At 45.1% G+C, this 17,500-nt stretch overlaps 1 protein-coding gene across 1 annotated transcript in view; it reads right to left on the bottom strand.

Annotated features, from left to right (window-relative positions):
- Positions 1-6,569, bottom strand: part of LOC138370775 (uncharacterized) — a 37,055-nt gene extending 30,486 nt beyond the window's left edge. The window contains exons 1-2 of the mRNA XM_069335377.1: positions 6,383-6,569; positions 3,687-3,848 (exon numbers count right to left, since the gene is read on the bottom strand). Coding sequence (XP_069191478.1) covers positions 3,687-3,848; positions 6,383-6,569 — 349 coding nt within the window. The remainder of the gene's footprint in view (positions 1-3,686; positions 3,849-6,382) is intronic.
- Positions 6,570-17,500: the final 10,931 nt, after the last annotated feature.

Here is a 17,500-nt window from a genome sequence, read left to right as displayed (position 1 = left end):
TCTCTCTCTCTCTCTCTCTCTCTCTCTCTCTGTGACGTCTGGTAGTTCTGTTGTTTGATAGCTCTGTGATATCTGGTATCTGTTGTGTTTAGTTTCTCAGCCTTTAAGGTTGTCTTTGTTTCTCATTTCACTTCACAAGAAGACTAGAAATATTTGCTGTGGAGCCTGGCATAAGGATGTTCATGACCTAGCTTGAGCGTCAAGAGGTTGGAAGGTCAAGGTTGCAACACTGAATACTGCATCAGTCCTCACTTGCTGCTCAGTAGATCCGATTTGCTAAATCGAGCAACTGTTTAGAAATACTGTGTTGATCACACTCTGAGTTGAAGGTTAGGATAGCGTTATATACGATATCACAGGGGGGGGATAAGGCTTCGCTATTATGAGAAAGCGCTGTGTTAGTATGGGTATATATATAGCACTTGGAAAGAGTATGAGGATAAGGATGTGGTATATGCGGATTTAGTGGATGAGCTAGTACCCAACCACTTGGACCATCGGGGATCGAACGCCGACTCTGCATGAATAGGTTAGGTTAGGTCGCACCACCGACAAAGCCAAGTTATGCGATCTTCGCACACCTAAAACATATTTAAAAAGCTTCAGCAATGTTTTCGACAAGTTCTCGCCACTTATAGAGATGATGAAAGTATTTCCAACTTTGTTGGAAAAGTTCAGAGGGCTCTCTAACAACTCTCAAACACCTCAGTAAAACTTTAAAGCCGCACCAGCAGATTTTACGACAAAGTTCTAAAAACGTGGATACACCACAACACCCGGGCTGAGTATGACACTAACTCTGACCACATGTTTGCTATCTGTATCTCACTAATCGTTGTTCTCCATCCCAAATCTTTATCCTAATCACCTTCTAAGTGCTACAAAGTCGTAATGGCTTGGCGTTTTCCCCCTGATAATTCCCCCTGTTCCAGCATCCTCCTGATAATTGCCTTATATCGTCCTAATATTACTCAGCATCACCCCTAATATCAACCAGCATCGTCTTAATACTTCTCCAGCGGAACATCTCTCTCTCTCTTAAGTAGTATGGCATCACCTGAGCAGGAACCAGGTGTTCCTGGAGTCGTCCTCGACATGGTCCTCCTTCAGTACTGCGTCGCCACTACCACCTCATCCTTCAGTATAGATCCCGAGCACGAAAGTGGTCCTCCACTGCTCTGCTTCTCTCCAAAATCTCCCAATATTTTTATAAGTAAATCTCTATCACAAAGAGCTCTTTCAACACCTCATCACTTTCTCTCTCTCTCACACGATTTGAATGTATATTCATAATATCTTCAGGACGCTATTCTCTGTCTCTCTCTCTCTCTATATATATATATATATATATATATATATATATATATATATATATATATATATATATATATATATATATATATATATATATATGCAAGCAAGACCTGCTATCCTACCTCAGATGATCTGAAGCCTGCTCCTAGATTTGTTTAAAATTAGGAATGATCTTTATTAAAATCTAAGTAACAATCATATAAGGAACAGGATGATTGTTACTTCGTTCAACAACCTGTTGAGCGAGCAAGTTCCAGGTTCGAGTCAGCGTTGAAATGAATGAGTGCTGATGGAGTGATGTTCTTGAGAAAGGCAGTTCCAGCATGCTGTTGATGGCTGAGAGCCTTGTGTCACAGGTGCCAGCTTCTGCTTGTCCACAATGTTGTGCCAGGTGCTGAACTTTGAGAATGTTGGCCTTGTACATAACAGTAAGTCCAACATCACGCCAGCATTGGAAGCGTTGATGTTCAGACCATTTCCACCAGACTTGGTCAACACTAAAGATTATCCTTCTTGCGTGGCTCTCCACTTTGTCTAAAAGTCTTATGAATTACGGAGGGCAGGCAGGTAATCCTGGAATTGGGGTGCATTCTCAAGATGAAGCAAACTTGTGCTTCATGTAAGGTTTTGCAGCCGCTGCTGTCAAGAAGGTGTGAAATGTGCCGTAGTGCTGTAAGTTTCCTGTCGGTCTTTTGGGCTAGCTTAAGCACGTGGCTCTTTATTGTCCCTGAAGAGTGAAACTTCATGCCCAATATGCAGGCGATGAGTCACAATACCGTGGCTAAAGTATGTTGACCAGACCACATACTTAGAAGGTGAAGGGACGACGACGTTTCGGTCCGTCCTGGACCATTCTCAAGTCGACTTGAGTGACTTGAGAATGGTCCAGAACGGACCGAAACGTCGTCGTCCCTTCACTTTCTAGTGTGTGGTCTGGCCAACTCACAGCTTTACCTGTGTCAAGTGTTGTAAGGAGATGGAGAACTAGAGCCTGCTGCATAACCACTTCAGTCATCCTAGACGCAGTGCCTCGAACAAGATGTGGAGGCTAACACTCAGGATCAAGGGCTTGCATCTTAGCAGCAAAATTATTTGCCAGTAGATTAGCCTTCGCCTGATTGCTGATTGCAACAGTTCAATCTTCCCGGTTTAGAGGCGGGAGTGTGTCCTCAGATGAGTATCCCCGTCACTCTCTCACCAGGAACCAGCAGGATTTGCATTCAACTCATCTGGATGCAAGTTTTCCTTGAGTTTTGATTCCCATCTGGATATAACCCACTTTGAACTTTTTCATTATATGACAAGATCGTCAATGAATGTTTCTGTTATAAGTCAAGTGTTGCCTTTTCAATCTCTTTCAGGCCTTGTTTTTGGTCTCGGATGCCATCCATCAGTTATATCTAAACCAAGACTGATCAGAAGGCTTTGTCATATTCTGCCGGTGAGGAATATGCCTGTGTTGGAGGTCCAGTATACGACTGGTGAACGCGTTTGCTTGGCTGTTCACGTCCCTCTGGAGCAAGGCATACCGATCTGTTGCCGCTAGCTCTGAGCGGAGGGCTGGTCAGTTACCCGTGTCCCAAAGCCAGGTTCTTCGAATAGATTCCTCCCCTCGATCTGTCGGGATAACCAGTGTGGTAAAGACAGCCTGGTGGGCTGAAGAACCAACACATCCATAAGGTCTGCAGTGAACTATGCTTGCAGGAATTTCAGACACGACAGGATCGAGGGATGAGGCTGATATAAGAGTTGGATACCTCACAAAAATTCCGAGGTTGAACTCTGCTAAGAATTCATCAAAATATCTCTGTTTGAGGTACTGATTGAGGTCGTCACCGACAGTTATTATGTGCTTATAGTTCCATTAGTGGGGGATTTAGTTTGTCTATTGCGAAATTGATTAGAGAAGCACCCTGCCATTTAGGTCTGCAAATAGCACGTGCGAGTAGTATTGAAGTTCCGAGATTTATGCAAATTGCAAACTTTAAAGAACATAATTTCAAGAGATGAGCAGAGCTGACCACATGAATAGGTTGGGCGGCTACAGAGCCACTGAAGCACACTGTAACTTTCTGGCCATGTCTCGGCGCATCCATGAGGTATAACCGGCAATCTTAACAAAGTTCTCAGGAGTCCTGTCGTCTAGAAATGTTTCCTATACAGCGACCACACCAGGACGATGAGTCTCTCTCTCTCTCTCTCTCTCTCTCTCTCTCTCTCTCTCTCTCTCTCTCTCTCTCTCTCTCTCTCTCTCTCTCTCTCTCTCTCTCTCTCTCTCTCTCTCTCCTACTCTCTCTCCTACTCTCTCTTGTTCTCTTCTTTCTCCATTCTTTTCTATTTTTACTCTTCCCTCTCTCTTATCTCTCTCTCACTCTGGTCGAAGTCTTTTCCAATAATCTTCAACAGATCTCTCATGAGATCCCAAGTGCCACTCCGTCCATATATCTCGGAGAGAGTTTTTTGTAATACTGTCGACAGTCTTGGCACTGATTCGACGTGGAGCTGGAGAAGGTTCGCCTGACGGAACGCTCTCGCTGGTAACGAGAGAGGAGAGGTGTGGAGTTGCTTGCATTCTTTTCTTGCATGCGTACCAAGTGCTTGCAGTTTCATTTGAAAAGTGGCGGTCTCGAAGTTTCAGACGCTTTCCGTCTGTTTGTCTAGGATCATTTGGGGTTTCCTTCCCCCCTCCTTTTATTCTTCCAGGAATTTACCAGTCGTCGAGGAAGTTTGTTTCTGCCACAGACGTGGCCACACATTTACAATGCTAACCAGGATATATATTCATTTTGAGGAGTGTGTCTCTATCCGTTTCACCACCTTCCCCTTTACACCTGTCCCTCCCAACCTTTTCCCCTCCCCTCTCCCATCCCCCAGCGAATAAACACGCCAATATTTACCTTTGGGTCCTCTCCAGGGTTCCCCGTCAGAGCCCTGGTGCCTGCAGGAGGGTGAAAGGCCATCACACACACATACCCCTGAGCCATTTCCCCTGAGCCATTTCCCCTGAGCCATTCCCCTGGTGGTATCCGTACTCGTAGCATGCTCAAGGTACTGGGGGAGCATGTGCTCCTCTTCTCCTCCTCCTCCTTTGTTAGATCCTCATTATACACAATCATTAGTAAAGGAATGGTAAAGTGAGTAAGAGCATTCATTTTTTTGTATTAGCTTGAGATTATAGTGTTTTGTATTAGTTGTTAGTTTGCTGCTTGTGTGATAATGTTTGCGATATGGTGCTTGAGGTCTATTGTTTGTGAGGTGATGTTAGTGGTCTATTGTGTGTGGTCTATTGTTAGTACTCTCTTTGTGGTCTATTGTTAGTACTCTCTTTGTGACCTATTGTTAGTACTCTCTTTGTGGTCTATTGTTAGTACTCTCTTTGTGACCTATTGTTAGTACTCTCTCTTTGTGGCCTATTGTTAGTACTCTCTCTTTGTGGTCTATTGTTAGTACTCTCTTTGTGGTCTATTGTTAGTACTCTCTCTTTGTGGCCTATTGTTAGTACTCTCTTTGTGACCTATTGTTAGTACTCTCTCTTTGTGGTCTATTGTTAGTACTCTCTTTGTGACCTATTGTTAGTACTCTCTCTTTGTGGCCTATTGTTAGTACTCTCTTTGTGGCCTATTGTTAGTACTCTCTTTGTGACCTATTGTTAGTACTCTCTCTTTGTGGCCTATTGTTAGTACTCTCTCTTTGTGGTCTATTGTTAGTACTCTCTTTGTGGTCTATTGTTAGTACTCTCTTTGTGGTCTATTGTTAGTACTCTCTTTGTGGCCTATTGTTAGTACTCTCTTTGTGGTCTATTGTTAGTACTCTCTCTTTGTGACCTATTTGTTAGTACTCTCTTTGTGGTCTATTGTTAGTACTCTCTCTTTGTGACCTATTTGTTAGTACTCTCTTTGTGGCCTATTGTTAGTACTCTCTCTTTGTGGCCTATTGTTAGTACTCTCTTTGTGGTCTATTGTTAGTACTCTCTTTGTGACCTATTTGTTAGTACTCTCTTTGTGGTCTATTGTTAGTACTCTCTTTGTGGTCTATTGTTAGTACTCTCTTTGTGGCGTATTGTTAGTACTCTCTTTGTGGTCTATTGTTTGTGAGCTGTTGCTTATGGTCTATTTTTTATGATTTGTTTCTTATGGTCCGATGTTTGTATAGTCTGTCGGTCGTTAGCTGAACAGAGAACCTTGCGTTAGTTCTCAGGATCAACGTTCACTGAAGCGGCCCGGTCTCTGACCCCGTCTCCTGGTAGGAGAGGTCTGGTCAAGTAGGTTGTTAGACGCAGCTGCCCGCAGCCTAGTTTATCCAACCGATCCTTAGACCAAGGCCATTCCCTCCAGCGGTCGACCCCAAAGACGCATTCATAAATTTTAACGTTCTGTTCATTTAAAACAGGAATTTTCCCAACTATAAATTAATATTATATATTAGCATATTGTGCATATATAGGCATAGGGGTTGTGTTTAGGTTCTGTTGGCGATTATTTGTATTTGTAGTACGTGGGTGAAGCATTTACAGCGTTGTGGTTCGAACACAAGTCGTCAGTGAAGCACTTGTTCCGGAAGTGTTCGAACGTGATCAGTTGTGAGTCGTGTGTAAACCGTTTTTCATTCATAAACAGCTGGGGTTTGGCGGGTGCATGGAATGGACTTTGGGTCATTGTTTAGAGGACGGGGAGCCGGTCGGCCGAGCGGACAGCACGCTGGGCTTGTGATCCTGTGGTCCTGGGTTCGATCCCAGGCGCCGGCGAGAAACAATGGGCAGAGTTTCTTTCACCCTATGCCCCTGTTACCTAGAAGTAAAATAGGTACCTGAGTGTTAGTCAGCTGTCACGGGCTGCTTCCTGGGGATGGAGGCCTGGTCGAGGACCGGGCCGTGGGGACACTAAAGCCCCGAAATCATCTCAAGATAACCTCAAGATAACCATCCAAGTACTACAAATACAAATATCTGAACCTCAACACCTGACCTAATTTAGGCCTAACTATACACCATATTCTTATGATAATGTTAATTGACATATGAGAAAATTTAGATTGTAAATACACAATACATTACAGTTGATAAACGCACCTTGGGGGTCAACCGCCGCATGAACGAACCTGTAGATGAGTCTTGGAAACTCCTTACCATCTAACCAAACTATTTCTTGTTTACACAGTCTGAGGAAGGCGTCTTTATGGCCGGGTGCCGCTTGGACAAGCACCAGCTTAGTGGTGGGTTGGCTAACATGGCTTGAAATAAGCCCTCGCGAAGCCATGAGTTTGCAGCCCCGAGTTTGATACTGCAAGGCGATTGCAGTATCAAACTACAATGGTACATTGATACTGCAACGGCTTGACTCCACTGACACGTGTATCTTTTCCATCTCTCCCACACAATTCCAATGTTAAGTCTCTCTCTCTCTCTCTCTCCCTTCTTTTCTGTTCTTTCTCCCTGCTCCTCCTTCTCACCCTAACTCACTGCTCAATGAAAACCAAGTGTTGGCTATTTCCGTTCCATTGAGTCGCTGTTGTATGCCTGGAGAACAGAGAGTGGGAGAGAGGGGGAGAGAGGGAGAGGGAGAGGGAGATGAACAGAGGGAAAAAATCCAAAGAAATAGAAAGGCGCAAGGAACAGGAGAGTGGAATGGACAGTTTACACCGTCTCGGAGTCGCTGGGGCGGACGGAAACCACGATGAATCTGACAGAGCAAGAACGGTCCCAGGGCGGCTGCCCGTCTCCCCCCCCACACACACATACACACACACACACACACACACACACACACACACACACACACACACACACACACACACACACACACACACACACACACACACACACACACCTGTCAGTTTCCACCACATTCTCCTCCAGATTTTTAACCTTGTCTTTCGCATTTCCTTCACTCGGCTGTTATTATTATTTTTATTTTTTATGTTTTTACGCTGCTTGTACAGCTAGGCTTCTGGGCTTAGCGTCTTCTTTTGATAATTACATAAACATTTCACGTTGCTATTCGCTGAGGTTTTTAACTTAGTTATCCCTTTTAATCGTTGTGATTATCCATTTTTTATCCCTTTTTTCACATATTTTATTAATTCACAATATATGGAGGGTATAGTGTTTAATTAACGCAGAGTGTACGGCAGGCCTTCAGCTCCTAGACCCCCATTGTCACCATTTTCCCCCTCACACGTGTACTTAAGACGTTCTACTTATCCGAATTCGTTCTTGTAAGTGTCGATACATTCTGAGTCTACGAAAATCCTCTTAGTACTATGTATGTCTTGATCATGTCTGCTGTGGTTCCCATTCATTCAAGTGTCATTAAGTTCAGTGTCCTTAGAATGTTCTGAAACTCGGCTTGTGGTAAATTTCTGCACTTTGTCGACTTAAGTGGACTTAAAAGTAATACAATCTACCAGATTATAATATTATGTCCGTGAGTAATACAATCTACAAGATTATTGTACCATGTCTTAGAAATACAACTCATGTTAACTTTCAGAATATTGCAAATTTTCCTGGACCGCGTTTTCCCTTTGAAGCATTTTTGCTGTATTTTGGGTTATGTATATTTTTTTCTGTCTCTGAATATCATGTGTCCAATGCGTGACGGGAATTTAAACAACATTTTTTTCCCGGAAATTTCTGGGTTGAATATTGGCCACAGAAGGTAATTGGTATGGATGAAAGGTGAGATGCTTGACCCGTCTTCCGTGTGGCTGGTTCGTCTTGTTGAGAAGTCCATCTTCCCTATCCACACCATTCCTATCCACCTATTCCCGACCATTCCATCCGTCCTATCTATCCATCTTCCATTCACCCACATCCACTTGATCCACAGCATTCCCCATCAATCCCATCCCAATCTCCATCTATCAAATCCATTTCAATCCCACCCACATCATCAATCCTATCCCAATCTCCATCTATCAAATCCATTTCAATCCCACCCACACCCCCCCCCCCCTGCCTCCCCCTTCCTCCTCGATACACACGCTCGTGGCTGAGTGGATATCGTGAGGAGCGATTGTGCTCTATCGAGAGAAAAAATCGCCATTCCGACACCATCCCTGAATGATTATAGTCTCCTGTTGGGACACTTTTACCACCAAGTGAGTCTTCATTCACTTCCTAGCTGGCTGTGTCCCCCTCTTCACCTGGGGGAAAAGTGTGAGGCAAAGTGTCCCCAAAAGTCCCCCTTTTTTTTCCCCCCGCCAGTCAGAGCAGGTCGGTTATCTTGAGATCTTGAGGTTATCTTGAGATGATTTCGGGGCTTTTAGTGTCCCCGCGGCCCGGTCCTCGACCAGGCCTCCACCCCCAGGAAGCAGCCCGTGACAGCTGACTAACTCCCAGGTACCTATTTACTGCTAGGTAACAGGGGCATTCAGGGTGAAAGAAACTTTGCCCATTTGTTTCTGCCTCGTGCGGGAATCGAACCCGCGCCACAGAATTACGAGTCCTGCGCGCTATCCACCAGGCTACGAGGCCCCCCCCCCGGTCGGGAAGGTCTAATAATATAACCCAGGGTCGTGTGCACGCTAATTTATTCATAACAAAGGCAGAGTCATTTGAAAGTCAAAGGAAAGAAGATTATGGGTAAACTTTGTGGGTGTTTCCCGGCGCGCTGACTGACTCAGTTCTTGATGCGCGCGTTGACTGCTTGATACCTGGTTGATGGGGTTCTGGGAGTTCTTCTACTCCCCAAGCCCGGCCCGAGGCCAGGTTGATGGGGTTCTGGGAGTTCTTCTACTCCCCAAGCCCGGCCCGAGGCCAGGTTGATGGGGTTCTGGGAGTTCTTCTACTCCCCAAGCCCGGCCCGAGGCCAGGTTGATGGGGTTCTGGGAGTTCTTCTACTCCCCAAGCCCGGCCCGAGGCCAGGTTGATGGGGTTCTGGGAGTTCTTCTACTCCCCAAGCCCGGCCCGAGGCCAGGTTGATGGGGTTCTGGGAGTTCTTCTACTCCCCAAGCCCGGCCCGAGGCCAGGTTGATGGGGTTCTGGGAGTTCTTCTACTCCCCAAGCCCGGCCCGAGGCCAGGTTGATGGGGTTCTGGGAGTTCTTCTACTCCCCAAGCCCGGCCCGAGGCCAGGTTGATGGGGTTCTGGGAGTTCTTCTACTCCCCAAGCCCGGCCCGAGGCCAGGTTGATGGGGTTCTGGGAGTTCTTCTACTCCCCAAGCCCGGCCCGAGGCCAGGTTGATGGGGTTCTGGGAGTTCTTCTACTCCCCAAGCCCGGCCCGAGGCCAGGTTGATGGGGTTCTGGGAGTTCTTCTACTCCCCAAGCCCGGCCCGAGGCCAGGTTGATGGGGTTCTGGGAGTTCTTCTACTCCCCAAGCCCGGCCCGAGGCCAGGTTGATGGGGTTCTGGGAGTTCTTCTACTCCCCAAGCCCGGCCCGAGGCCAGGTTGATGGGGTTCTGGGAGTTCTTCTACTCCCCAAGCCCGGCCCGAGGCCACGTTGATGGGGTTCTGGGAGTTCTTCTACTCCCCAAGCCCGGCCCGAGGCCACGTTGATGGGGTTCTGGGAGTTCTTCTACTCCCCAAGCCCGGCCCGAGGCCAGGTTGATGGGGTTCTGGGAGTTCTTCTACTGACTCCGTCATCTAATCAGGACTTCGAATATTAGAAGATATTTATCTCTAGGTCAATCGACTTGAGAAATGGTCCAGGACGGACCGAAACGTCGTCGTCCCTTCACTTTCTAGTGTGTGGTCTGGTCAACATATCTATCTCTATCTATTTATCTCTTTTTTTTTAATGGGGAGATGTATGAGCTGTATAGTTCATACATCCTCCCCTCCCCCCCCCATGTTGCCCATTTGCCCCAATGTCTTCCCCCTTACAAGTGACACTTCCTCTTGTGCTCCTGGCATTAAGCTAATGGTATATGTCTTCCCAGTCATGTCCCGTCGTGCGTAAATCCATTTACAATCCGCGCCTTCATCACCCTTCTTGTATATGACCATTTCCTCTCCCCTTGGGAGGCAATCATCCCATCACTCCCCCTTCCCTCACCTTCCCTCACTTTCCCTCACCTTCTCTCACCTTCCCTCACCCATCTCCTCTTCAGTCAACCATTATTTTTCCCTTTCCCAGAAAGTGACTCCATTTCCATTTCTCTGACAACAATCCCATCTCTCTCTCTTTCCCATTACGACCATTACATATCCCCTTTCCCAGGCAACCATCCCATGTCCCACCCCATCTCCTCTTCTTGTAAGGAACGGGAAGGGTCATTGTGTACCGTGGAAACAAAAACAGTCTGGTCAATCAGTCCTTATAAAGCGTCGCATTTTGACGTATACTCTAAGGCCAGAAATTGTCGTATTAGAAAAATTGTAGCGGCTGGCGAAATTGATATACTATTCCGTTTTCTGTTTTGGGTCCTCTGGTAGGTTAGGATAAGGGGGCATTTTAGTACGACAGTTTCTTGACGTTGAGGGAACGTTAGGAGGACGGGCTGCCCCAGAAGTTACGTATATTGGGTGGTATGTCATCCATACCATTGTTACCGTGGCCCTGATTGATTGATTGATGGAGATTAAGCCACCCAAGAGGTGGCACGGGCATGAATAGCCCGTAAGTGGTGGCCCTTTTGAGCCATTACCAGTATCAAGAGCTGATACTGGAGATCTGTGGAGGTGCGACTGCACCCTGCGTGACGGGAGATGTCTCCCATGACCCGTGGCCCTCCTCACATTGCGCAGAAATCCACAGAACATGGTAGGAGAGTTGGGTGAATTTCTCCCCTGTATGCCAATACGATTCGTTCCAGCGCCCAACCACTTGGGCTGGACGGTAGAGCGACGGTTTCGCTTCATGCACGTCTGCGTTCAATCCCCGACCGTCCAAGTGGTTGGGGCACCATTCCTTCCGAACCCCCGTCCCATCCCAAATCCTTATCCTGACCCCTGCCAAGTGCTATATAGTCGTAATGGCTTGGCGCTTTCCCCCTGATAGTTCAATTCAATTCTCACCTGTATGCAGACCCGGTGATGAAGCATGAACTCATGCATGAACTCATCACGCGTCATCTCTGGTCTGAATCATGAAACTGCACGAATTTTCTGATGCGTGCAGCTGATTGTGCACGAATCAGAAAAAGCCTGAATTCAGCTGAGACTTCCTTGTCATGATTGGGTATCCGTAAACAGCTGCTATCTATCACCTGGAGTCTTAATATCGTACGAAAGTCAACGTGACGATAGTTGACGATTGATTGATTGAGTGATTGATGAAGATTAAGCCACTCAAGAGGTGGCACGGGCATGAATAGCCCGGATAGTTAACGAGTTAGTCAGCTATCTTGGGTGGAGTGGCAGTAAACTCATTGAATGATAGTTCCGTGGCTGTAATTTGGATCAACTCGCCTCTGGTGACCTCATATGAACTCTGGGAAGGGACCAATTAGGGGAAAATGACTATGCAGATGCTACTCTCTAGTTAACAGATTCATACACAGCAATGGCTCTTAAAAATGTTAAATTCGTGGTTTCTAATACTCCGAAGACCTATAATCCCATTCTACATTTTTATCCCTGATTTTTGTGTTTAAACATTGCTTAACTAAGATACCACTTGCTAATTCTCAATGATTTAGATATATTCAGAACTTTGGTTCACGACTGTCAACGGGGAAGGGGGGTGGGGGGGTTACGACCCGTTAACAGGTCGTGAGGCAACCCGTCCTCGACTCAAGTCCATTACATTCAGCGGTCAACCCCACAGACGCATTCATAAATTTTAACATGCTGTTCATTCAAAACGGGAATTTTCTCAAGTATAAATTAATATTATAATATATTAGCATATTGTGTATATATAGGCATAGGATAGGTTAGGTGTTTAGGTTCTGTTGGCGATTATTTGTATTTGTAGTACGAGGGTGAAGCATTTACAGCGTTGTTGTTCGAACAAAAGTCGTCAGTGAAGCACTTGTTCCGGAAGTGATCGAACGTCAGCAGTTGTGAGTCGTGTGTAAACCGTTTTTCATTCATAAACCAGCCCGTCCTCCAAACAAAGATCCAAAAGTGATTCCATGCACCCGCCAAACCCCCTGTTTATGAATGAAAAGCGGTTTACACACGACTCACAACTGCTGACGTTCGAACATATCCGGAACAAGTGCTTCATTGACGAATTTTGTTCGAATCACAACGCTATAAATGCTTCACCCACGTACTACAAATACAAATAATCGCCAACAGAACCTAAACACCTAACCTAACCTATCCTATGCCTATATATACACAATATGCTAATATATTATAATATTAATTTATACTTGCGAAAATTCCCGTTTTGAATAAACAGCATGTTAAAATTTATGAATGCGTCTGTGGGGGTTGACCGCTGGATGTAATGGACTTGAGTCGAGGACGGGTTGTGTGTAAACCGCTTTTCATTCGTAAACAGGGGGTTTGGCGGGTGGATGGAATCACTTTTGGGTCTTTGTTCGGAGGACGGGCTGTGTGATGGGGTCACGACCCACCGGTTGGGAATCATTGACCGAGGATAGTTCGAGCTGGAAGGTCAAGAGTCATGATTGAGTCACAGCAAAGGTCAGTCAAAGCAGGTAGTGTAGCTGGCAAGGCCGGCATGACGTGGGGGTTGACAGCGGTTGACAACATCGAGTAACGCTCTCCAAATAACCTGTTATCGTCTCGAGCTCTGAATGATTGATGGGTAATTGGTAAGTAACGCGAGGACATTGTTGGCCCTTAACAATTACCTGGGTAGAGGTGACACGTAACAATGGTCAACCTGTCCTCCTGATAGCACGTCGCATTTTGACGTATACGCCACTTTAGGCCAAACAAATTGTCGTACTAGAAAATGTTAGCGGCTCGCGAAATTGACATTCCATCCCGTTTTCTGTTCGTCGAGTCCTCTGCTAGGTTAGGATAAAGGGGGCACTTTAGTACGACAATTTCCTGACGTTTGAGACCGCTCGAGAGAACGAGCTGGTGTGTAAGATTTCAATCCTTGGAGTTTCTTAGCTCCTGCCTGTGGCTTGTGAGCCTCAGGCAGTCGTAGATGGTAGTCCCATAGTAGTCAGCTACTCACCAACCTGTCATACCGGAGAGTCAGGTGGTTGTGAGTTAAAGCATGGAAGTATTGATCACTGATTTCGTCTAAACATTGTGTTACATCCCGTGCCTATAAGGCTCGACTCAGTTCGTACACACCCTACCTCACACTGAGTCAAGTCGAATCCTAATCTTGGAGACGAGATATTCACGACACAATCCTATTGTCAAACACACAAAAATGACATTAACTTGATATATTTATCGATGAGAAAATCACACTGGGACCTCCAAGTGGATTTTCCTCACAATCCTATTGTGAGGAAAATTGTGCCCACTGACTGTACGGGGACGTGTTTGTAAACACAACACGTGGAGCTGTACCACGTGTAGGAGGTAATTATGTTTATGCGTGAGAATTGGTGAACGAGAATCCCCCATCGGAGCCGTAATCCTCTTGTAATTATAGCTTGGAGTTATGCGTTATTGCACTAGATTGACATTGTACTCCTCTCGATATCCTGATATCCTTCGATGTCAATCACGCTGCAAATTAGTGAGGATGCAAGTAGTGAGGATGCAAGTAGTGAAGGACAAGTGTAGTTCGGACACATGGAACCCCACACGAAGATCATGTAGAAGTACAGATGACATATAATGCCTTACTAGAAACTGGTCGAGTCCCAAGGTCGTCTAGTCTTGAGGCCACAACACGACACACGCCCATAATGGGCCTCTAACGTCTGCCCACTCCCGCCCATGGCAAGGACATGCGTTGCATAGTAAATAAATAATAAAAAATCTGTTTAGAAGCGTTACCTCAGCTCTCACACCCCCTGTGAGTGAGAGGATGAATGTCCTCACTTGGTTCCATCCTCACCAGACTCACATACTCATCAAACTCATCAACTAGTGGAAAATCTTTAAAGCAAGCCTATGAAATCGAGTTCGCGTCCTCAAAGTCACTCCAAACGTTCCTACTCATTATAACGCAATGTGCTTGAAAGTAACGCAACTTTGGAACTCCACCCCAAACTTAGAAAGAGTTCTGAGGCATCGGGATCCAATCCCATTTGTACATGTTAGCTGCAAAAACTGGTCTGGGCGACTCAAAGTTCTTGAAAGTTTGGGCGGCTAGGCTTCCGCCGCCCTGTTCCGAAGCCTGTGATTTCATTGTGCACGTTCTCAGTATTTTTACCTTCATATCGTTTTAGGATTTACAAATGATTAGCTGATAGTTAATATCGCTAATCTTCTCATTATTTCTCACACGCTGGATGTCTGAATTGGATTTGTGGTACAATTTCTGTCTAGTATTTTTTTTCTGAGCCCCAAGGGTATGTATACCTCTGGCATCCAGCGTGTATACATAGCCGCGCACGACGAATAATTTGTATTCTCATATATCCATGCATATCCATACAGCCATCCCATCTTCCCCTCCCATACAGTCATTCTATATCCATCCTTATCCTTAACTCTCTCTCTCCATATATTCTTCTGCCCTTCTGCTTCTCCCTCTTTTTCTTTCCATTTCTCCATTCTCTCTCTTTCATCTCTCTTCATCGTGTCCATCTCTCATCCCTCCCCTCTCTTTGTTCTCTCTCATCCTCAATCAATATAAAAGCATATTCTCTCTCTCTCTCTCTCTCTCTCTCTCTCTCTCTCTCTCTCTCTCTCTCTCTCTCTCTCTCTCTCTCTCTCTTGCTTTGCCTTTCAAAATTAATTTACCTCCTGATCTTCATCATCTCGAATTCTCAAAATTTATCAGCTCCTTCTAAATCATTCTCCTTCACTCCTTTCTTCTCCCTCTATACCTCCCTCTTTCATCCCCCCTTTCCCATCCACGCCATTCGCTCCTCCTCCTTCTCCTCCACTCCTTCCATTTACCCAATTATATTAGTTCATCCAATTACCGCTCTAGCATCTTTTGCGTCCTACCACATGGAGGCTAAATTCTCTCCTCCAGAATATTCCTCGCTGTTGAAGAGCGTCCAAGTCGATATTGGAGGAATATTTTTGGGGGGAAAATATATAGTTTATTGTGAAGAATTCTCGGTTAACACGGTGAGTATTTATTTTTTTTTTTTAGTAAACAAATTTATCACGATTTTTTGGGGGGGATTTTGTGAGAATTTTCTAGTGTTTTTAGTACGTATGTAAATGTTATATTTAAGATTAAACCATAAATGTGTTATATAACCGTATATATTGATGCTAAATTTAACAAATGTTAATCTAACTAGGTGTTCTCGGTTGTAGGCCAAAGACGTAGGCTACTGCGTTACAAGATCCATAATGTTAATTGCATCATTAAGCAACGTGTCAAAAAAAAATATTTACACTTTAAATATAATGATACAAATATTAATTAGTTTAAGAGTATTATTAAACAGAAAAATTATGTTTTGCAACTTTTTAAATTTTTTTTTAAATATGGACACGATCGCATTGCAGACGTATAACCGCCTCCTGCATGATGGTACATTATAGCACATGGGTTCTGCCCGAGTGACGACCTTAAAGACACGTGTGGGCTGTCACGTTCTTGCCCCTGAACGTAGCAAGAACGGCTCTGGCTCTTTGGGAAAAAGAGTCTGAGCCGTTTTTTTTCAAAAGAGCCTTTTTCCCTGGCTCTTTCAAACCAATCATTTCCCTGGGAGTGGTATTAATGTCTTTGTCAACAACAATTGTTTACTTTTTCGTTACTCTTTCTTATATATTATCTTCCGTTATTCCCTCTTCTTTATTCATCTTCATTTGTTTTTACATCTTCGTTAATTGCTCTTTTTCCCTTAGTTATTCATTACTCATTATTCATCTCAGTTTTCCCAGTCCTTTCATTATTTATCATGCTTCATCATATAAGTTATTCCTTCTTCTAATTTATTAATATACCTTGTTTGTCAATAGTCGATATTTCTTCATCTCCGTGAATTATTCAGCACTACTTAATTATTCAACTCTCCCCAGCGACATCACTCTCCATTAATTATTCAATCATCCTTAGTTATTAACCCCCCCCCCCCCATCTCCTTAAAACTCTTAATTATGTTAAAATATATCCATACACTTTGTGGTAATAAACTATAATAAACTTTGAGAGTATATATATATATATATATATATATATATATATATAACTGAAAACTCACACCCCAGAAGTGACTCGAACCCATACTCCCAGATGCCACGCAACTGGTATGTACAAGACGCCTTAATCCACTTGACCATCACGACCGGACATAATGAGGTGATAGCCGAGGCTATTTGAACCACCCCACCGCCGGCACTCGGATAGTAATCTTGGGCATAGCATTTTACCAAATCACCTCATTCTTTGGGGCACACGTGAGGAACACAAATGCGAACAAGCCTGAATGGTCCCCAGGACAATATGCAACTGAAAACTCACACCCCAGAAGTGACTCGAACCCATACTCCCAGATGCCACGCAACTGGTATGTACAAGACGCCTTAATCCACTTGACCATCACGACCGGACATAATGAGGTGATAGCCGAGGCTATTTGAACCACCACACCGCCGGCACTCGGATAGTAATCTTGGGCATAGCATTTTACCAAATCACCTCATTCTTTGGGGCACACGTGAGGAACACAAATGCGAACAAGCCTGAATGGTCCCCAGGACAATATGCAACTGAAAACTCACACCCCAGAAGTGACTCGAACCCATACTCCCAGATGCCACGCAACTGGTATGTACAAGACGCCTTAATCCACTTGACCATCACGACCGGACATAATGAGGTGATAGCCGAGGCTATTTGAACCACCCCACCGCCGGCACTCGGATAGTAATCTTGGGCATAGCATTTTACCAAATCACCTCATTCTTTGGGGCACACGTGAGGAACACAAATGCGAACAAGCCTGAATGGTCCCCAGGACAATATGCAACTGAAAACTCACACCCCAGAAGTGACTCGAACCCATACTCCCAGATGCCACGCAACTGGTATGTACAAGACGCCTTAATCCACTTGACCATCACGACCGGACATAATGAGGTGATAGCCGAGGCTATTTGAACCACCCCACCGCCGGCACTCGGATAGTAATCTTGGGCATAGCATTTTACCAAATCACCTCATTCTTTGGGGCACACGTGAGGAACACAAATGCGAACAAGCCTGAATGGTCCCCAGGACAATATG

This window comes from Procambarus clarkii, chromosome 33 (genome assembly GCF_040958095.1).
Source record: "Procambarus clarkii isolate CNS0578487 chromosome 33, FALCON_Pclarkii_2.0, whole genome shotgun sequence".
NCBI lineage: Eukaryota > Metazoa > Arthropoda > Malacostraca > Decapoda > Cambaridae > Procambarus > Procambarus clarkii.
Note: the sequence above shows the minus strand (reverse complement) of the source record. Positions and strands in the feature narration are given on the sequence as shown.